Source organism: Patella vulgata, chromosome 3 (genome assembly GCF_932274485.2).
Source record: "Patella vulgata chromosome 3, xgPatVulg1.2, whole genome shotgun sequence".
Lineage (NCBI taxonomy): Eukaryota > Metazoa > Mollusca > Gastropoda > Patellidae > Patella > Patella vulgata.
The window spans coordinates 87,710,077-87,732,810 of NC_065881.2; the positions used below are offsets into that span (position 1 = coordinate 87,710,077).

General features: G+C 36.2%; 1 protein-coding gene across 2 annotated transcripts; it reads left to right on the top strand.

Moving 5' to 3' along the window:
- The first annotated feature begins 5,643 nt into the window (after positions 1-5,643).
- LOC126814273 (uncharacterized) lies at positions 5,644-22,734 on the top strand. 2 transcript variants are annotated; one of them, XM_056099491.1, is made up of 7 exons: positions 5,649-5,719; positions 14,099-14,642; positions 15,665-15,791; positions 16,738-16,898; positions 18,136-18,207; positions 18,854-19,057; positions 21,103-22,734. In XM_056099491.1, the coding sequence occupies exons 2-6, from the start codon at positions 14,101-14,103 to the stop codon at positions 18,867-18,869; spliced, it is 918 nt and encodes a 305-aa protein (XP_055955466.1). In that variant the 5' UTR covers positions 5,649-5,719; positions 14,099-14,100; the 3' UTR covers positions 18,870-19,057; positions 21,103-22,734. The 2 variants fall into 2 exon arrangements, 1 of the variants encoding a protein (XP_055955466.1); XR_008787504.1 differs by lacking the exons at positions 14,099-14,642; positions 15,665-15,791; positions 16,738-16,898; ... (1 more) ...; positions 18,854-19,057; positions 21,103-22,734 and adding exons at positions 7,317-7,440; positions 8,391-8,517; positions 9,574-9,734; positions 10,683-10,755 and having other exon boundaries at positions 5,644-5,719.

The following is a 22,734-nucleotide window of genomic DNA, read 5'->3' on the forward strand; positions in this document are numbered from 1 at the left end:
AATATAATTAAAGAAAAAGATGATATGATTGAACTTACTATACTATACTACAGCTTGTAAGTAGAAACATGGTCTTTATTCACTTGCTAATTAAACTGACAATATATTATATTTACCTTTATTTACAGTATTATAATATATATTTCCCTGTATGATATAAGTATTATAATATATATTTACCTGTATTTACAGTGGTCTGTATAAGATGAATATAAGTATAAGTAGAGATCAAACAGTGGATAAATTAGAGAAGATGATACTGAATGAGTATAGAAAGAAGTATGGTGTAGAGTATGATGGTTATATTGGTTATATCTACAGTACATCTACCAACAACACAACAAAGATCTTACATTATCACACTTTAATATAATAGATAGCGATACAGTCACCCGGTGGTTCTAGTCTGTTGATGGTGTATAAAATATTAAATCATATATACTAACTATAAAACAATATTAAACATTTAACTTGAACATAGAATTCTATGTATATATACTAACTATAAAACAATATTAGATATATAACTTGATGGTGTATAAAATGGAGATGTTATTTTTACTGTGTATATAATTATAAATACTGAATATGTTTTATATTCTGTTGAAGTCCAGTTAAAAACTGTGACAAACGTATGAATACATCACGTGTGTGTGTGCGCGTGCGTGTGTGTGTGTGTGTGTGTGTGTGTGTGGGGGGTGTATGGGTGTGTGCACGGCGGCGGAGACAATGTTTTATATTCTGCTGAAGTCCAGTTTAAGGCATTTAGCACAAATTATGTGGATTGTGGGTTAGGACCTGCAGATTTCGTTAAAGTATCCAGATATAAATAGGGCTAGCGCTAACCCTAACCCTGGGCCAAGCCTAACCCTTACCCATACCCCAACGCACAATACACATTGTGACGTCATAAGTGCAAGACTGTCTCCGATCTAACGTTCTCCATTCAGGAAACAGAGCACACTGTCGGTATGTATGACGTCACCATGTAATTGATGACGGAATAAAGACACCTCCTCCTCCTCAGTAATTTGATCCAGACTACAACCTGTCAATCAATCAACAACCACTGTGTCATGTGACAGGGTGTTTTTATCGGTAGGTGTAATTGAGACAGACGATGATTTTATGTGAATACCACTGACATAAATACAATTTATATGTCGCTTTTGTAATATAATATAAAATATATAAATAAAATATTTATGGTAAAAAATTATTGTGGAATTAATTTATTAAAAATAAATTATGGGAGATTAGATAAAGAACTGACAGTTCTCACTATAATAGTTAAATACTAGATAATGGAAAGGGAATTTGCTGAAAATTTCAGTCAAATTGATCCACTTCGAACCGAGAATTTAGCGATTTAATTTTGGGTCTAGCCCAACATAGTTTCGATTATCCAATTTTTGATTCAATCAGCAGCAGCAGATCGGGTTCTAATTCAGTAAATATCACAGGCTAGCGATGACCTGGAGAGTTGATTATAGTCTGGATAGGTTAATTAAAGTCTAATTAATAATTTAGATAACATTTCAGGCGTAAAGAAAGACCTGCAATTGGCAGATTTAGCGCTTGCACAATGTGTGTTTAATTAGGTGTCCGCTTTTACATGGTGTATCTGGTTGTAGACCCATCACCCGACATAAATCCGACCCTTTTGGCGGATTGATTTTATTCCGCTTTTGGGTGTTGTTTATTTTAGACTGCTGATGCATCCTCCATATTATCATTACAAGGGCTGCTATCAGTTATTATGATTATAACTCTACGATTCAAGCTTGGTTGTTCTTCATGATTTTAACTCTACGATTCAAGCTGAGTTGTTCTTCATGATTATAACTCCACGATTCAAGCTGGGTTGTTCTTCAAGATTCATGGGTTGAATAACAATCCCAGGTGTTTCTTTTGCTGTGGGTTGATATTGTTATTTAAACTGCCGTGGCATACTAATTAGAATTATTACAAAGAAAAACGACAGTCTATTTTACTGAAAATGAACTCCCAAATCTTCTGTTGGTTGACATCTTTAGTTATGACTCCTGGGTCATCCCTTTTATTATCATAATAAATACGGGTATTACGAAAGAAGGGCATCACGAAAGAAGGGTATCACGAAAGAAGGACATCACGAAAGAAGGGTATCACGAAAGAAGAGCATCACGAAAAAAGGGTATCACGAAAGAAGTTTATAACGAAAGAAGAACATCACGAAAGAAGGGTATCACAAAAGAAGGACATGACGAAAGAAGGACATCACGAAAGAAGGGTATCACGAAAGAAGAGCATCACAAAAGAGGGTATCACAAAACAAGGACTTCACGAAAGAAGGGTATCACAAAAGAAGGACATCACGGAAGAAGGGTATCGCGAAAGAAGGGTATCACGAAAGAAGAGCATGACTAAAGAAGGGTATCACGATAGAAGAGCATCACGAAAGAAGGGCATCACAAAAGAAGGGCAACGTAACGTAATATCTCGAGGCGGCTACATGGAAGCATCCGCGATGCCGTATCGCCTGTGTATTCCCATTGCGAAATGACCTAATTAATTTCGGTTGTATTTGATGTGCATACAGACCCCCCCCTCCCCCCCCCCCCACACACACGCGCGCTCTTCTCTTTATGCATAGAAGAATCATTTGATTTAACAATGAATAACTTTATAAAAATAACGTTTGGTCCGATTCATACTAATTTTAAATAGCTAGAGTTACTTACCTTTATTTAGAAAAGTCACGCAGCTAAATCCAGAAATTCATTCGAAACATCGGGACAAGATGTGCAATCGGCAACACGAATAATTTTGAGATAATAATGATAATAATAATTAATATATATAAAGTTGTTTATAATTCTGTAATCAGACATAGACTCTTTATCTATGTCTATCAGTAAAAATAATTCCTAATACTGGTAGACATTGAAGATATATAAATTGGACAGTAGTATCCCTGGTTCACATGGAGAAATACGGTGTTATCCGAATGCAATAAAATGTAAACACGAAGGCCATTGACCTCTCAGCGTGTAACGGTCAATCGGATTCCTGACACTACTATTTAAAAATTATAAGTTAGTCAGAATGGCATGATACAAGGGAAATTGAAATGGTAGGTAAATTTTAACAGTAAGTGCCTGTGTAAACAATGTCTTGTTAGATTAAAATCTAGATATGAACTTTTGAATAATCAATACGGTATGGTAGGCGTAATTGGTATGGAAACAGCCGAAGACCGAAGATCCAATGAACCAATGACATTGCATGCTTATATAATTAAAAGCAAAATGTAGCCTACCGTATGCCAAATCTTTGAAGTTCTGTTTTTTGTTTTGGAAATTAAAACTTGGGCACCTCACACGTGTCATCCACCAGAAATGTTTCCTTCTTCTCTCAAACATGCTAAAGTTGTACCATTCTATAAATCTGGTGCTAAAAATGATCAAAGTAATTATAGGCCAATTTCTGATAACATTTATCATGCTATTAATAATAAACTGTATACAGGTATGGTATTTATTGATTTTCGCAAAGCCTTTGATTTAGTTAATCATAATCTTCTACTTCAAAAACTGAAATTATATGATTTATCTTATACTCTTATTAAATTGTTAACTTCCTATTTATATAATAGACAACAATGTACCAGTATTGGACAAACTTATTCTGCCCCTGCTATGATAACTCAAGGTGTTCCCCAAGGTTCAATCCTTGGTCCTTTGTTATTTAATTTATTTATTAATGATCTACCTTTACATTTACATGTTAATAATGATTTATTTGCTGATGATACTACTGTCTATTCCTCATCTTCTGATGTTACTTCATTAATTACCACACTGCAAAATGAAACTTCTATTATTCAAAATTGGTGTTCCACAAATGACATGGTAATTAATGAAACCAAAACTAAAACAATGAGTATTACACCTTCTTCAAGGCGTAAATTACTTTCAACAAAATTTCAAATTCACATAAATAATTCACCTTTAGAAAATGTCTCTACATTTAAACTTTTAGGCATCATTTTTGATGAAAATTTCACTTGGTCTCCCCATGTTGATCATTTATCTAAGCAGTTGCTTCCTACTGAAGTACTTAAATTGTTCTATTTTGCTCATATTCAATCTCATATTAATTATTGCTCCACTATTTGGGACTCTTGTTCAATTACATCTATATCTAAACTTGAGAGACTTCAAAAATTATCCTTTAAATTAATTTACAATAGACCTATCTCTGATCATTCCTTCTCATCTAATTATCAATTTTTATCTTCATCCTTAAATCTTTAAACTATTTATCAAAGACTTTTAATTAACAAATATATTTTTGTTTATAAAATCATCCATAAACTTTGTCCATCATATTTATATAATACTTTTCATTATAACACCACTCCATATTCATCTCTCAATAATAGACTTTCTATCTGTAGACCTAATAATGAAATATTTAAATGTAGTTTACAATATAGAGGTACAGCGCTTTGGAATTCTCTCCCATATTCACTTAAAAATATTAAAAATCTTCATTTATTTAAGAAAAATATCACTAGGCATGTTATATCTTCTTCTTAACCTGTAGCCTATATTTAATATATCAACTACTTACTACATATTACCTATATATTACTTTTAGTTTTGAAGTTAAACTATTTAGCTTATCAGTATATATTTGAATGTTTTGTGTGTGAGTATTTGTTAAGTGTCTTGTTCTGTTACTGTCTTTTTCATTTCTTTGTTATAAAGGGCACAATTGTAAACAGGCTTTAAGCCTAATTTTTCACCTTTAAAAATAAAGATATTATTATTATTATTATTATGAAACGCAAATTAAATTGTAATTGGGTTTTACGTCCTCTAACTCTGTCATTCAGTCAAGTGGCATGCTTCGATTCCCTGCATGTACGTGACAAAATCTAGGGTTTTCTCCGAGTTAGTCCCAAAATGACTAACTCTCCCTCTGTCTCCCTCACAGTTATTGGGAGTCGCTTGCAACTGGGCCAGGGCCAGGGTGAATTTAAACTCTACCTATTCGGCTGCACAAAGTATTTGTTTCGGAAAGCTAATCGTATAATATTGTTCTAAAATCAATTTACTCGCCTTGTTTTCTCTTAAAATTAATGTCTCATTTACTCATGTTATTGCTTCAATTTCGCTAAACTATTTTTATTTTTGATAGTTTATTTATATTTATGTACGTATCATATTTTTAATATTGTAAAGCATCTCTGAATACATCCGAAAGCAGAACGCTATATAATAATAATAATAATAATAATACACAATTTATTTAATGCCCTTAACGATAATAATTGAAATGGCTAGTCTGACATGTGGTTGTTTTAAATTTGCTAAACTTTTATTTTTTATATTTTTCATATTATTTAGTGCGATAATAAGATGGATAATATCTGAAATGGCTGATAAATGGAGGATAAAAAGTGAAATAGCTAGTGTGACATTAGGGAGAATAAAAAGTGAAATAGCTAAGGGGAATAATAAGTAAAATGGCTAGTCTGATATTAGGGAGGATAATAAGTGATGTGACACACTGTGTATCGATCCAGTGTAACACTTGTTTACAAGTTGGGTATATATAGGTCAATATATAGTATTAACTTGTATATCACTAGTGGTCACGGTTGATATTCTATACTACATACAGGTGATATATATATACACAGTTCTCAAGACGGTAAGCTAGGTTGCAGGTAAGATTACATACATATTGTCTGTTTTATAATAATACAGGTGTAAATTACCTGGTTGTCAAGACGACACAGGAACTGTTATAATACACAATAAACATAGAATTAGGTAATATGTACATGCGCTTTATGGTCAGAAGTTATGTAAGTGTCATTTGAGTCAAGTTTCTTTTCGATCGCACTGATCACAGGCTTGTACCAGTACGGTACTCTTTAATTTCAGTATTTCGCTTGTGTGTAGCGGTCTAGAGCAGCGGAAACCGGAGTAACCCACGAGGTTAGGCAGGCGATCCTACTCCTTCGCCCCTGAGTCCTTGTCTAAAAGCTTGGAATCGAACCCATGCCACTTGATTCAATGACAGACCTTATGGTCTAAATTAAACGTGTTAGACGACGTTGAATTATTACATTATGTATGATAATACAAAATTAGTGTTAATTATCATCAAACAGTTTAGAATTCACCCAATTTACTTGTTTTATTACAAAGAAACTCAAGTTTACACATAAACAACTGGATTTTTGATTTCTGACCCAGAAATGTTCATTAATTAAACTGACCCAAATATAAAAATACACACTTAAATGTTTTGGGTTTTTTTCTAAATGACACTCCTTCGTTCTTCGCCCAACAATTGAGATAATAAAATTTGCTTTTTGGACTATGATGATACTTCCATTATTGTGGTGCAGTGATTAGGGCGCTGGATTAATAACCGAGGGGTACCTGGTTCGATCATGGTTTTTCGTGGTTCCCCTTATCAATGGTGTATGACGAAAGGTCTGAAAAGGAACAGCGCCTAGTCACTCGTATAGGACAGAACAACTAAATCCCACGTAAAATACCATAGGATGCTTGATAATTGGAATTCGACATGGCTGAAAGACCACTGCACGGGCACAAAATGTCCCTTAAATTACACTGGACTGGAGGGCTTATCCCGGTTGGTTCAGACCTATGATATTTCATTTCAACGTAATAATAGGTTAGTTAAAAGACAATAATAGCTGTGTTTACTATGAGGTGTATAGACGGTGTTGTAGATTGAATAATAAGATCAGATAGCCTATATAAGATATACAGTGTTGTATAATAAAACTAGATACGGTAGATTGCCTACACGTTAATATATCAGTCATAGGCCTATTCATGTTTATATATTAAAATATACCAGCCCATATGTTTATATTAAAATATACCAATAGTCATAAATATAATATGTTACATGAATAACCCGAAGAGGCGCGGTGACTCATTGAGTTAGACATTGGCTCGTTAACTTGGATGTTCCCCTTTGTCAGTGACGTAGAACAAAGGGCCTGTATAGAGGTCATGTGTACACATTGGAATTCGATATAAGAGTAGGCATTATCACCGCTGCACGGGCAAAATTTCCCTCATAGCACACTGTATGACGTATGCCCGTCTTCATTAACTCAAGTTCAGAGCAGAACAGTAAGACGTTAAACCCCATTCCATTTCATTTTCATTCTGTAAGATTTAAACCCGTTCCCCCTTATTAATTTGTCTGGCATTATAAGGTACAGTTGTTTAACTTTCAGCTTTGATTGGACAATTATCACTGTGTATATTATACAGGAATGGATAAATCGAAAGATCCCGACAGAAACAGATGTGTGAAGAATAATAACATCAATGTTAAAACAACAGATACGGTGATAACATGTTATTCAAATGGTGTTAAAACGGTCTCCAATATTCTGTAAGTAGGCCAATACTGGAATAAAATGGGGTTTAACGTCGTGTCCGCATGTTTGTCTTCAAGGGATCGTAAATTGTAAATTTATTGAATCATTTTATTTTCAAATCATTTAAATCTCAAGTTCTGTCGTCACGTGCGTCTTGAAATGTTTATGGTGCACTTGGACCAATACCAACTCTTTCATCTGAGCTTTACGGTCTCTGATCTGCTGAGAAATCAGATTATATTTGCGTAACCGATATTTCATCTGGCGTAATACGACATTCGGTCGTAGGTTTTAGATCTGTCGCTATTGCACGCAACGGATTGGTGTCGTTCGTTTGAAATACCGCGGCTGGAGTAAGTCCAAAAATCTCTCCCAAGATTAAAATCGGCCTTCTTAGAAATAATCTAAAATTGAATCTCGGTCAAAATATTGGTAAACATTTCCAGTTATGGATAAATACCAATGTACGCTGATAACACAATTATATAATTAACGATCGATACATAATGTAATCGATAAGAAAACCGCGGTGGGTCAGTGGGTTGGACGCTGTTCGATCTTTCGACATTCTTTCCCCTTGTCAATGGTGCGGGATGGAGGGCCTGACAAGGATCAGCGTCAAGTCATTGCTGTGCAAAAGAACCCGTGGCAGTGCAAAAGAACCTGTAATTCAATATAAGAGTGGGCCGTAGTGTCGCTAACCTGTCAAAATTTCTCTCGTAGCACACTGAATGTCATACTTTATGCCCGTCTTCATTAGCTACAATAAAGCAGAAATATAGGACGCTAAACCCCATTTCATTTAATTTTGTTATCGGCTCATCTCCCCATTATTGTTATTATTTGATAGAAATAACCAAGTGTATGACTATTGTTATTATTTGATAGAAGTGACCAAGTGTATGACTATTGTTATTATTTGATAGAAGTGACCAAGTGTATGACTATTGTTATTATTTGATAGAAATGACCAAGTGTATACGAATGGTGATTATAAGGAAATCAAAATCCAGGATGAAAGAGATTCGTGTAAAAAGGAAGAAGAGGAACCCAGGAAGAAACTGGATTCAGAAGTTGGACGATTTGTAGAGGTGAACTATTTGTTTTTTATTCGCTCTACAGGTAACATTGATATATGTTCAGAGACGAACAATCCTATTGAATTTTAACAGTGGTTTGGAAAATCCCTTTCAGAGTTGGAGAAACGGTGATTAAGTGAGTAAGACGCTGGCTCGCTAGTCTGGAGGTCGCGGGTTCGATCCCGGTATTGTCCGAGAAAGTTGATCGGGTGAAGGACAGAGGACCTGGCAAGGACATCTGCCTAGTTGTTCGGATAGGACAAAAAACAGAAGTCCCGTATACACGTTGGAAATTGGAATTCGATATAAGAGTAGGCTGCAGCGCCGCTGTCTAGGCAGAATTTTCCTCATAGCACACTGTATGGCGTATACCCATCAGCCCAGTCGGAGTAGAACAGTAAACCCCATTGATATATGAACACTTAAAAGGGCATTATGGAGGATTAGATAAAGAATTGGCTGTTCTCGCTATAATAGTGAAAAAAATAGATAACGTAAATAGAATATGCTGAAAATTTCAGTCAAATTGCTCCACTCTGAACCATGATATTAGCTTTTGAATTTTAGACTAGTCTCGATCATCATTACTAAAGTCGGTACTATAAAAGACAAAGTCTCGATTATCCATTTTTACGTTTAATTATTTTAAAAATATGTATTCCAATCCGCTAAATATCACACGCCAGCGATGCCATCTAGAGTTGATTATGGTCTGGATAAGTTTATTAATGCCTAATTATTAATTTATACAACATTTAAGGCCTAAAGAAAAACCTGCAATAGGCAGATTTACCTCTTTCATAATATTTTCAGACTTTGAATTGAATTATCTCTAATAATAATAATATGTAATAATTATGTAAGATTTAGATAAAGAGCTGAATGTTCTTGCTATAACAGGTTATATTTTAAGAATTATTAAAGAAGGTTCTTGCTATAACAGGTTATATTTTATTAGCTATTAAAGAACGTTCTTGCTATAACAGGTTATATTTTAAGAATTATTAAACTGTATATTGTATTAGTTATTAAAGAACGTTCTTGCTATAACAGGTTATATTTTATTAGTTATTAAAGAAGAAAAGTATACAAGAGAAATTGGTGTATGTGATATCTCTAACCACTATAGTTATACTGGTTCACGGTCTCTTCTCTGTTCAATGGTTATTACCATATTATTATACCATTACTACACCTATTCTACTACTCATCAGAATTATCATATATTGGTAAGTCTAGAACACTTCGTACCACCTCTAATATATTATAACACCATTACTACACCTATTCTACTACTCATCAGAATTATCATATATTGGTAAGTCTAGAACACTTCGTACCACCTCTAATATATTATTATACCACTACTACACCCGTTGGTTTAACCCCCATTCGGCACAAACCAGGTAATTTCGGTTTAATTTTATTTCTATTATTCTATAGGAGTATTAAGCATATGGATGAAATATATCGTGTTTTACACAAAATAAGCTGGATCAAGCCTATTTTTGTAGCTTCCTCTGGCAAGTTTCGTAGGAAACACTTGTCTACGATATCACCTTTGGTGGAAGTGGACGTAAAACTACAGGAACCAACGAACGAACAGGAGGACCCGGAGAAAATCCACGAGATTGGCCAGGCAACCTTACTCCTTGTCACATACAAGCGTGGGAATCGAAACCACGCCACTTGACTCAATGACAGACCTTATGGTTTCACGCACACGCGTTAAACGACTAGACCCCACAATCTCCCACCCCACATAAGAGTCATGGTTAATATTTGTAAATTATAAAACTGTAGATATTTTTTACCCTGTTCGTTCTAGACTGTACAAAAGACAGATTATTTCTGAGCTTCATCAGATAAAGGCGACATCTTGTTTGTGTTTTCTGGAATCATTCCGGAGTTATTTCCCTTCCCTTGTAATATTGATAGTAAAAATGATATGACAGCTCATGTAGTCTACAACTTAATAGTTGTTCGAATGGGAAGAAAAATCGAGGTCCCGTGTACACATTGGCGTGCACGTAAAAGATCCCTTGACAATTCCCTTTATAGCACACTGTACAGTGGGGCGTTAAACCCCATTTCATTTCATTTTCTATTATAAGGTTCCAGAGAAATATATTTATCCCTTTTAAATGAGAGTTTTATATGTATATGTTTATTTTCAGGGGTTATAAATGGCAATATTTTTTGATAGATTTCTGTTACTATGGAAACATAATGTGGTATTCCTTTATATGGTGAGTACAGGGAAAAGGTTTTTATAGAAACTTCTCTTATTATTTCTGTTTATGAAATGAAATGGAGTTTAACGTCCTACTGTTCTTCACCGACTGGGTCAAGGAAGACGGACATACACCTGAGGGAAATTTTGTCCTGACAGCGTTGCTACGTCCTACTCGTACTACGATTTCCAACTGCCAAGGAATCTTTTACCTACACGCCAATATGTACACGGGACCTTGGTATTTCTTCCAATACGAACAACTATACGCTATATATCACCGTTACACAAAAATGAAGGTTGAGTTCGAATCGAAAGGAAACTGCCCGATACAATGACCGCTCCTTGTACGCAAATTGTGTAAAAGTATGTAATACGAAGGTTGTGGACCCTCTAGAGATCAAAATTTTAAAAAGATTTTGATGAACCTTAAAATATCTTTATATCACAAAGCAAAATCTCAGTCACTTTCCATATTCGCGCATTTCGGAACATAACTTCCCGGATTATTGCTTCTGATTGTACTAAAAAATAGCTTGTTCTTTATCCATCTCTTGCACACCTGAGGACTACTAGAACTAGTACCGGAAAGGGGACAATCCATTTTTCTCTGCCTGCATAAAGCCTGTCGTGCTCTGTCTTTCCTCCTTTTTTCATCTATTATTAGTTTTCTGTTTCTTTCACTTTCATTTTCTAACTCTGTCGTAAGTTTTAGCCTGTGATTCCTGGAATATTCAGCAATTCTAGCCTTGTATTTCGAATATTCTCCACTTTTCTTCAGTTTGTCTCGACGTCGTTTTTGGCGTTCTGCAGCTGTCAGTGACATCCTGGAAATAAAACAAGAAATTAGTTTTAGAACGAAAACATGACACAAGCAGTATAACAAATTAAATTACTGTTCTATAGTTGCTAAAAGAAAGGTTAAGTTGAACAATTAGCGTGACTCGGTAGAACAATTAGCGTGACTCGCGTGACACGACTTTAAGTAGTTTTTTTGCAATGGAAAAAAGAGATAGCATTACAAAAATGCATTCAGATATTCAGCTTCGTATGCTTATTTATCATTAATATTTGTCAAATAATAAAGTTATTTTAAAAGGTGCTATAAAAGAAATATACTCACTTTTGTGACTCGTGTGACCATCGAAATTAGGTTGTTTTCGGATGCAGAAAAATTGGGGATCAGGTTCACTCATCGACAGATTTCTTGAACTGAGTGGACAATGACCTTTTTGATCTTGTTTGGTCAAAATTGACCCAAATTATAATAGAATATTCCAGGGATAATTCATTTTTATTCCATAATATCATGTTTATGTCATACTTACCATTTGAGGTCAAGGACTGCAGGTGGCCAATATTTATAGAAAATGTTATTATTATAGGATGATATATTGCATAATTTAAGGGGGTGATATTAGAATACAAATGATGTTGGAAAAACAAAATAATTTTGTGATTTTAATTTTTGATTTGATGTTCTGATAGTGTGGAATGGCTGATATCGATCCAGTGTAACACTTGTTTACAAGTTGGGTATATATAGGTCAATATATAGTGTAAACTTGTATATCACTAGTGGTCACGGTTGATATTCTATACTACATACAGGTGATATATATATACACAGTTCTCAAGATGGTAAGCTAGGTTGCAGGTAAGATTACATACATATTGTCTGTTTCATAATAATACAGGTGTAAATTATCTGGTTGTCAAGACGACACAGGAACTGTCATAATACTAAATAAACATAGAATTAGGTAATATGTACATGCGCTTTATGGTTAAAAGTTATGTCAGTGTCATTTGAGTCAAGTTTCTTTTCGATCGCAGGCTTGTACCAGTATGGTACTCTTTAATTTCAGTCTCGAACAGCGGACACCGGAGAAAACCCACGAGGTTAGACAGGCGATCCTACTCCTTCGCCCCGAGCCCTTTACTGAAAGCTTGGACTCGAAACCAGGAAATTTGACAGATAAACAGTTTAGAATTCACTCAATTCACTTTTATTATTACGAAGAAACTGAAGTTTTGACAGAGAAATGTTAATTAATTGTACTGAACCAAATATAAAAAAGACGCTTATTTTTTTAAATGACACTCATTCTAATTAAAAACACTTATATGGATATACTACTTCTGAATTTATTAACATGCTACGTTTTTAATTTGTGAAATCTACCTCTTTATGTCTTATAAGGATGACACTCATTCTTTCTTCAGCAACAAATGATATACTAAAATTTGCTCTTTGGACTATGATGATACTTTCATTATTGTGGCGTAGTGAGTAGGGCACTGGCTTAATAAGCGATGGATCCCGGGTTCGATCCTGGTTTTTCGTGGTTCCCCTTATCAAATGGTGTATGACGGAAGGGCTGACAAGGAACAGTGTCTAGTCACTCGTATAGGACGGAAAATCTAAATCCCATGTAAAATAGGATCCTTGATAATTGGAATTCGACATGGCGGAAAGACCACTGCCCGGGCAAAAAGTCCCTTGAATTACACTGGAGGGCTTATCCAGGTTGGTTCAGACGTTAAACCCCATTTCATTTCAACGTAATAATAGATTAGTTAAACGACAATAATAGCGTTGTTTATACACATCATTGTAGATTGAATAATAAAATGAGGTAGCCTTTAGAAGTTGGCTCGCTAACCCGGAGGTTCCCTTTGTGACTTGTCAGTGACGCAGAACAGAGGGCCTGTATAGTCGTTCGGATGGAACGAAAAACAGGTCCGGTGTACACATTGGAGTGACCGTAAAAGATCCCTTGGCAGTTCGAATTCGATATAAGAGTATAGGCATTATCACCGCTGTACGAGCAAAATTTCCCTCATAGCCCACTGTATGACGTATGCCCGTCTTCATTAGCCCAGTCGGAGCAGAACCGTTGACAGTTGGAAATCGGTAAAAACGTCACCGTCACACAGCACGTGACGTATGCCCATCTTCAAGTAGGGGAGTGGAAGAAATGGGGTTTAACGTCCACTCGACACAAACTAGGTCATTACAGGACTAACATATTCAATTTTATATCAATAATTCGCGTGCGCGTGGGGTTCTTTAGCAATGGGAGAACACCGGGGGACTAGGAGAATTTCCACGAGGTTGGACAGGCGACCCTACTCTTTGTCACGTACAAGCGGGCAATCGAAACCACGCCACTTGACTAAAAATCCGTCTCCCCACCCCAGCCCTCAATCCCCCTTTTCAAATAATATGTCAAACTACATTTAATTTTAGTTCATGAAATTGAAAGATTCAAAACCGTCCCACCTTATGTATTTGTCTGTCATTGTCGTCTAACTTTCAGCTTTGATAGTATAATTATCAGTGTGTATATTATACAGGAATGGATGAATCAAAAGATCCCGACAGAAACAGATGTGTGAAGAATAATATTACTAATGTTAAAACAACAGATACGTTGATAACATGGAACTCAAATGGTGTTAAAACAACAGATACGTTGATAACATGGAACTCAAATGGTGTTAAAACAACAGATACGTTGATAACATGTAACTCAAATGGTGTTAAAACAACAGATACGGTGATAACATGTAACTCAAATGGTGTTAAAACAACAGATACAGTGATAACATGTAACTCAAATGGTGTTAAAACAACAGATACAGTGATAACATGTAACTCAAATGGTGTTAAAACAACAGATACAGTGATAACATGTAACTCAAATGGTGTTAAAACAACAGATACAGTGATAACATGTAACTCAAATGGTGTTAAAACAACAGATACAGTGATAACATGTAACTCAAATGGTGTTAAAACAACAGATACAGTGATAACATGTAACTCAAATGGTGTTAAAACAACAGATACGGTGATAACATGTAACTCAAATGTAGTTAAAACAGTCTCCAATATTCTGTAAGTATACTGGGCCCTTATTCACGAAAACTTACAACCGAAATTTTAAGAAATACTGCAACTTCATTGGATATAGGCAAATTGATTTTACTGGTCAGCCAATCGAATTGCAGTATTTCTTAAAATTTCGATTGTATCTTAGTTTAAGTTTTCGTGAATAAGGGCCCTGGAATAAAATGGCGTTTAACGTCGTGTCCGCATGTTTGTCTTATTATTGAACAATTTATTTTCAAATCATTTAAATCTCAAGTTCTGCCACCACGTGCGTCTTGAAATGTTTATGGTTCACTTTGGATAAATACAGACGCTTTCATCTGAGCTGCGCAGAAATCAGATTATATTTGCGTAACCGTTACTTAATCTTGCGTAATACGACATTCGGTCGTAAGTTTTAGATCTGTCGCTACCACACGCAACGGATTGGTGTCGTTCGTTTGAAATAACGCGGCTGGTGTCCAAAAACCTCTCACAAGATTAAAATCGGTCTTCTTAGAAATTATGTAAAATTGAATCTCGATCCAAATATTGGTAAACATGTCCAGTTATGGACAAATACCAATGTACGCCGATAACCCAATTATATAATTATCGATCGATATATAATGTAATCGACAAGAAAACCGCGCTGGCTCAGTGGGTTGGACGCTGTTCGATCTTTCGACATTCTTTCCCCTTGTCAATGGTGCGGGATGGAGGGCCTGACAAGGATCAGCGGCAAGTCATTGTTGTGCAAAAGAACCCGTGGCAGTGCAAAAGAACTTGTAATTCAATATAAAAGTAGGCCGTAGTGTCGCTAACCGGTCCAAATTTCTCTCATAGCATACTGAATGTCATACTTTATGCCCGTCTTCATTAGCTACAATAAAGCAGAAATATAGGACGCTAAACCCCATTTCATTTAATTTTGTCATCGGCTCATCTCCCCATTATTGTTATTATTTGATAGAAATGACCAAGTGTATGACTATTGTTATTATTTGATAGAAGTGACCAAATGTATGACTATTGTTATTATTTGATAGAAATGACCAAGTGTATACGAATGGTGATTATAAGGAAATCAAAATCCAGGATGAAAGAGATTCGTGTAAAAAGGAAGAAGAGGAACCCAGGAAGAAACTGGATTCAGAAGTTGGACGATTTGTAGAGGTGAAATATTTGTTTTTTATTCGCTCTACAGGTAACATTGATATATGTTGAGAGACGAACAATCCTATTGAATTTTAACAGTGGTTTGTAAAATACCTTTCAGAGTTGGAGACAAGGTGACTAAGTATGTAAGACGCTGGATCGCTAGTCTGGAGGTTGCGGGTTCGATCCCGGTATTGGCGGAGAAAGTCCATCGGGATTTTCCGGCTTGGCTTCTCTTTGTCAGTGGTGCAGGACGGAGGGCCTGACAAGGAAAGCTGTCTAGTATACACATTGACATGAACCTAAAAGATACCTTGGCAGTTGGAATTCGAAGGCCGTAGCTAGTGTCGCTGTCTGGGCCTATGCTCGTCTTCTTTAGCCCAGTCGGAGCAGAACAGTAGGACGTTAAACCCAAATTTCATTTCATTTCATTTCCTTTCCTTTCAGAGAGGAGGCTTGGATGGCCGAATGATTAGCACGTGCGCGCTGTATCATAAAGCCTGTCATTGAGTCAACTGGCTTGGTTTAGAATCCCCGGTTGTACGTGACAAGGAGTAGGGTCGCCTGTCCAACCTCGTGAGTTTTCTTCTCCGGTTTCCTCCCACTGCTAAAGACCCCTACGCGCAAGCGAATTATTGAAATAAAAAAATTAAACCATATGTTGATCCCGAAATGACCTAGTTTGTGTCGAATGGACGTTAACCCCCCCCCCTCTCTCTCTCTCTCTCTCTCTCTCTCCTTTCAGAGTTAACTAACCCTGAATAACATTATCAGCCTTATATTGATATGAACAGTTTAGACATTATGGGCTACTTTCAGACTTTGAATTGAATTATCTCTAATAATAATAATATGTAATAATTATTTAAGATTTAGATAAAGAGCTGAACGTTCTTGCTATAACAGGTTTTATTTTATTAGCTATTAAAGAACGTTCTTGCTATAACAGGTTATATTTTATTAGTTATTAAAGAAGAAACGTATACAAGAGAAATTGGTGTATGTGATATCTCTAACCACTATAGTTATACTGGTTCACGGTCTCTTCTCTGTTCAATGGTTATTACCATATTATTATACCATTACTACACCTATTCTACTACTCATCAGAATTATCATATATTGGTAAGTCTAGAACACTTCGTACCACCTCTAATATATTATTATACCATTACTACACCCGTTGGTTTAACCTCCATTCGGCACAAACCAGGTAATTTCGGTTTAATTTTATTTCTATTATTCTATAGGAGTATTAAGCATATGGATGAAATATATCGTGTTTTACACAAAATAAGCTGGATCAAGCCTATTTTTGTGGCTTCCTCTGGCAAGTTTCTTAGGAAACACTTGTCTACGATATCACCCTTGGTGGAAGTGGACGTAAAACTACAGGAACCAACGAACGAACAGGAGGACCAGGAGAAAATCCGCGAGATCCGCCAGGCAACCTTACTCGTTGTCACATACAAGCGTGGAAATCGAAACCACGCCACTTGAGTCAATGACAGACCTTATGGTTTCACGCACACGCGTTAAACGACTAGCCCACACACTCCCCCACCCCACATAAGAATCGTGATTAATATTTGTAAACTATAAAACTGTAGATATTTTTTACCATGGTCATTCTAGACTGTACAATAGACAGATTATTTCTGAGCTTCGTCAAATTCAAGGATGAGATAGGCGAGCCACGGTGGCTAGTTGGGTTAGACGCTGGCTCGCTAGCCTGGAGGTCGGGTGTTCGATCCCTGCATTGGCCGAGAAACTTCATCGGGATTTTCCGACGTGGTTTCCCCTTGTCAGTGGTGCAGAAAGGAGGGCCTGACAAGGACAGCTGTCTAGTCCTTCGGATGAGACGAAAAACCGAGGTCCCGTGTATAAATTGGAATGCACGTAAAAGATCCATTGGCAGTTGGAATTCGATATAATAGTAGGCGATAGTGCTGCTGCTCGGGCAAAATTTCCCTCATAGCACACTGTATGGCGTATGCCCGTCTTCATTAGCCCAGAACAGTAGGCGCTGAACAGTAGGACGTTAAACCCCATTTCCTTTCATTTCTTTGTTTGTCTTTTCAGGAATCATTCCGGAGTTATTTCCCTTTCCTTGTAATATTGATAGTAAAAATGAAATGACAGCTCATGTAGTGCACAACTTAATAGTCGTTCGAATGGGAAGAAAAACCGAGGTCCCGTGTACAAATTGGCGTGCACGTAAAAGAACCCGTGACACTTTCCTTCATAGCACACTGTACAGGACGTTAAACCCCATTTCATTTCATTTTATAGTATAAGGTTCCAGAGAAATATATTTATCCCCTTTTAAATGAGAGTTTTATATGTATATGTTTATTTTCAGGGGTTATAAATGGCAATATTTTTTGATAGATTTCTGTTACTATGGAAACATAATGTGGTATTCCTTTATATGGTGAGTACAGGGAAAAGGTTTTTTTATAGAAACTTCTCTTATTATTTCTGTTTATGAAATTGTAATACATGAAATGAAATGGAGTTTAACGTCCTACTGTTCTTCACCGACTGGGTCAAGGAAGACGGACATACACCTGAGGGAAATTTTGTCCTGACAACGTTGCTACGTCCTACTCGTACTACGATTTCCAACTGCCAAGGAATCTTTTACCTACACGCCAATATGTACACGGGACCTTGGTTTTTCTTCCAATACGAACAACTATACGCTATATATCACCGTTACACAAAAATGAAGGTTGAGTTCGAATCGAAAGGAAACTGCCCGATACAATGACCGCTCCTTGTACGCAAATTGTGTAAAAGTATGTAATACGAAGGTTGTGGACCCTCTAGAGATCAAAATTTTAAAAAGATTTTGATGAACCTTAAAATATCTTTATATCACAAAGCAAAATCTCAGTCACTTTCCATATTCGCGCATTTCGGAACATAACTTCCCGGATTATTGCTTCTGATTGTACTAAAAAATAGCTTGTTCTTTATCCATCTCTTGCACACCGTGGGCGTATCTTGGCTGGCAACCGCTGGTTGGATGACATTTTATTATTGAACATAATATAGCTGTTTATTATTTGTTTCAGGATGGCACCACATTAAGCTGAACTGTTTATTATCTGTTTCAGGGTGGCACCACATCAAGCTGAATGATTTATTGTAGTGTTTGCGTTGGCTAATGGACCCATGGTGTGGGCGATGGTAGTATTCAGGAATTCTTTAGTTTTACACTGTATCGATAAAACTACCTCGGTTTATATCCATCTATTACCAGCTCTACTCTCTTTTGTGTAAGTAACATCCAGTATCACTTCTCTTTCGTGTAAGTAACACTCAATATCACTTCTCTTCCTTGTAAGTAACACTCAGTACCTCTTCTCTTTCGCGTGAGTAACACCCAGTATCGCTTCTTTTCTGTGTAAATAATACTGAGTATCACTTCTTCGTGTAAGTAACACTCAGTATCACTTCTTCGTGTAAGTAACACCCAATATCACTTCTCTTTTGTGTAAGTAACACTCAGTATCACTTCTCCTTCGTGTAAGCCTCGTGGAAGCCGCGGTGACTCAGTGACTAAACGTTTCATTATCCTTGAAGTCCCGTGTTCATTCCCATTATTGACCTAGAAAGTTCAAGGTTCCCCCCTTGTCAGCGGTGGAGTAGGATAAAGGGTTTGACAAGGGACAATTTATAGGACCCCCAGACTACTGAAATAGCCGTAAAATGAACGCTGGGGTTCTGACAAGGCCGTGGGACCTCGGGGAAATTGACAAGGCCGTAGAATAAACTCCTGGAGTCCTGACAGGGCCGTAGAATAAACTCCCGGAATCATTTACCAGAGTTTGTTTGTATCTAGAGAGAGAGAGAGAGAGAGAGAGAGAGGGGGAGGGAGGAGGGAGGGAGAGAGAGAGAGAGAGAGAGAGAGAAAGGGAGGAAGGGAGAGAGAGAGGGTGGCTACAGTGATTTGGACATCGTATATTCGTTCGGATGGGACAAAAACCACGATCTCGTGTACACATTAGGTGCATGTATAACAACCCTTGGTATTGAACGCGACATAAAAGTAGGTCGTAACTCTGGGAAAAATATCCCTCATAGCACAGTGTATCGCGTATTCCCGTCTTCTTTAGCCCAGTCGGAGCAGAATAGTATTTTATTGATAAATTATTCACTCAAGTTTACTGGCAAACCATCTTTTTACGGTTTCCTGATATTTGTGGAATATACTAGCACGGATATTTGTGGAATATATTTATACGTAGATTTGTGCACTATATATATTGAATATACTCGCGCGTATATCTGTGGAATAAATTTGTACGTAATGTCTATAATGTTTCCTATAAAATATTCCTGATAGTCATCAGGTGAAATGAAATAGACATAGATCAACTATGGATGACATTGCCGTTCATTGGTCTTGGTAAAGAATAAATGTGTTATCAACCAGCTTACCCTTTGTTTGCCACTCAGAACCGTTAGAAACCACGGTGGGTGAGTGAGTAATACGCTGGTTCACTGACCTCATTAGAGTTATCTCCCATATTTCAAATTCAGTAACCGACCGTTCTATATTTGCCCACAGTGCACGAATAACTTCTCCATTGCTAATTCTCGTCTCTAACTTTTCCCTAAATTTTTATTGGGTTGAACCCTTTCTACCAAAGATGGAGCAACATGTGTCAATCCCTTGTTTAAAACCAGATATGAACTTTACTATGGAAAACTTGACATACACAAACTGAAAGTAGCCATACTTTTAAACATGCAATGTCGGTCCTACATTTCAACTTGACCAAACTCTCGTATCCTTCCGCCCCAAAATCATGAATATTCACCAAAACCTGACAGACAATATAAAAATATATTCAAATCCTTTTCTTCGATTCTACACCAAAAAGTCTTTAAAAAATCATCATGCAACAGGTGAAAAGGAGGGAAAAGACTATAAATAACTTTTGCACTAAATTCATTGGTAATCAGCGTAGAAATGGGGTTTAACGTCCACTCGACACAAACTAGGTCAATTCGGGACTAACATATAGTTCAATTTTATTTCAATAATTCGCTTGCGCGTTACGACTTTAGCTGTAGGAGTAAACCGGAGGACCCAGAGAAAACCCACGATGTTGGAAAGGCGTCCCTGCGCCTTATCACATAAAAGCGGGGAATCGAAACCACGCCTTTGACTCAATGACAGACCTTATGATACAACGTGCACGCGTTAACCATTAGGCCATCCAACGACTCTAGGAATTAATGTAACCAGGTGGCCATTTTGATTTCACTGCCTAATAATAATAATAATTCTATTACAGTATTTTGTATTTTTCAGATGGCGATTGTTAATATATAATATATTCAACTGGTTGTTTTGTTTGATATGCTTTACCATGACAGTCATATGGTATAACTATTTTATCGCTCACTGTGTCTTTCTTGGCGCCATGTTTTTAATCGTGTCCTATAATGACGCCAGTTTTTATATGGACGTGTTCAGTGTCCGAGCAGAAATATTTAAATGAAAAACAAATTAACTAAAAAGTTCAAGTTTTAAAAAGAATGATTCACTGTTTGAAGTTGTTACCATGAACAAGTTAACTAAAGACAATAACCCAAAAAGTTCAAGTTTTAAAAATAGATTTCTGGTTGAAGCTTTTTAAAATCAATGACTTACTGATGGAAGCTGTTTGTAATCAATGACTTATTGATGGAAACAGTTTAAAATCAGTGGTTTGCTGATGGAAGCTGTTTAAAATCAGAGTCTTGCTGATGGATGTTGTTTAAAATCAGTCTTGCTGATGGATGTTGTTTAAAATCAGTGGCTTGTTGATGGAAGTTGTTTGGAATCAATGACTTACTGATAGAAGCTGTTTGAAATCAATGACTTTCTGTTGGAAGTTGTTAAAAAAAACCCAAGAACTTACTGTTGGAAGTTGTTTATCATACCACAGGTCGTCAGGCTAACAATGGCGGATCTAGATGTGGGTCTCTAACACCCACCCCGCTCACACTAAATAACAGTATACAAAATTACATTTATTAGTATGATTCTATGAAACGTGAAGTGTAAAAATTTGAAACTGTTTGTATGGCGATGTTGTAAATGATGAAATTTGAAATGTTTCTATGGCTATATTTTTGATGATGAAATTTGAACTGTTTCTATGGCGATGTTGTAGATGATGAAATTTGAACTGTTGCTATGGCAATGTTGTTGATTATAAAATTTGAAATGTGTGTTTGACGATGTTGTTGATGATGAAATTTGATATTAAATCTCGGAGTTGGACCTCCAAATCAAATACCCTGCCTCCGTCACTAACTAGGGGTAACCATGGGAAACTCTCCCTTTATTGTGCAATATATTTAGCGGTCGTATTTAAACGTACAGTGTAAACCCTCTTTAAGCGGACCATTTATACATATGCTTTAAGCGGACAGTATATACCTCTTTTAAACGGACAGTATAAACCTGATACTTGATGTTTTAAAGGAGCTATGGTTGAATCAAACCTGTCAGTCCATGTGTATTCTAGAGAAATCAATTGTTTAACTAAATTCCCTTAATGATTTATACCATAATAAACTGTTGAGTTGGTCTGTTTTGATGAGGAGCTCGGTGTTGGCAGAGAAAGTTGATCATGATTTAGAAAACTCTGTCATTTCTACTTCTATGTATACTAAACCATAAAACAGTTATTTCATTATATTCTGGTTCTTTTTTCGTTATGGTCTATTTTTTTTGTAAGATCTAGTTGTATTTTGTTAGTTTTTGTTTTCTCTGAACTCGTCTTAAGACGATTGCTAATATAAATCTGTATACCATTCATACACCTTTATCAGTGATGTGAAACATTTCTTCAAAACTGGTTGGATTAAGAAAAAGAAGGTATGTAACCATATTTGTATCTTTTATAAGTATCGATGTCTTATCTCGCATATTCAACGTGACCAGACAATAAAA

Excerpts from the sequence above, each read along its gene's own strand:
- LOC126814273 (XM_056099491.1), top strand. The coding sequence starts at position 14,101 with ATGGATGAATCAAAAGATCCCGACAGAAACAGATGTGTGAAGAATAAT. Across the intron at positions 14,643-15,664 it reads AAAACAGTCTCCAATATTCT|AAATGACCAAGTGTATACGA; the intron begins GTAAGTATACTG and ends ATTATTTGATAG. Across the intron at positions 15,792-16,737 it reads AAGTTGGACGATTTGTAGAG|TTATTAAAGAAGAAACGTAT; the intron begins GTGAAATATTTG and ends ATATTTTATTAG.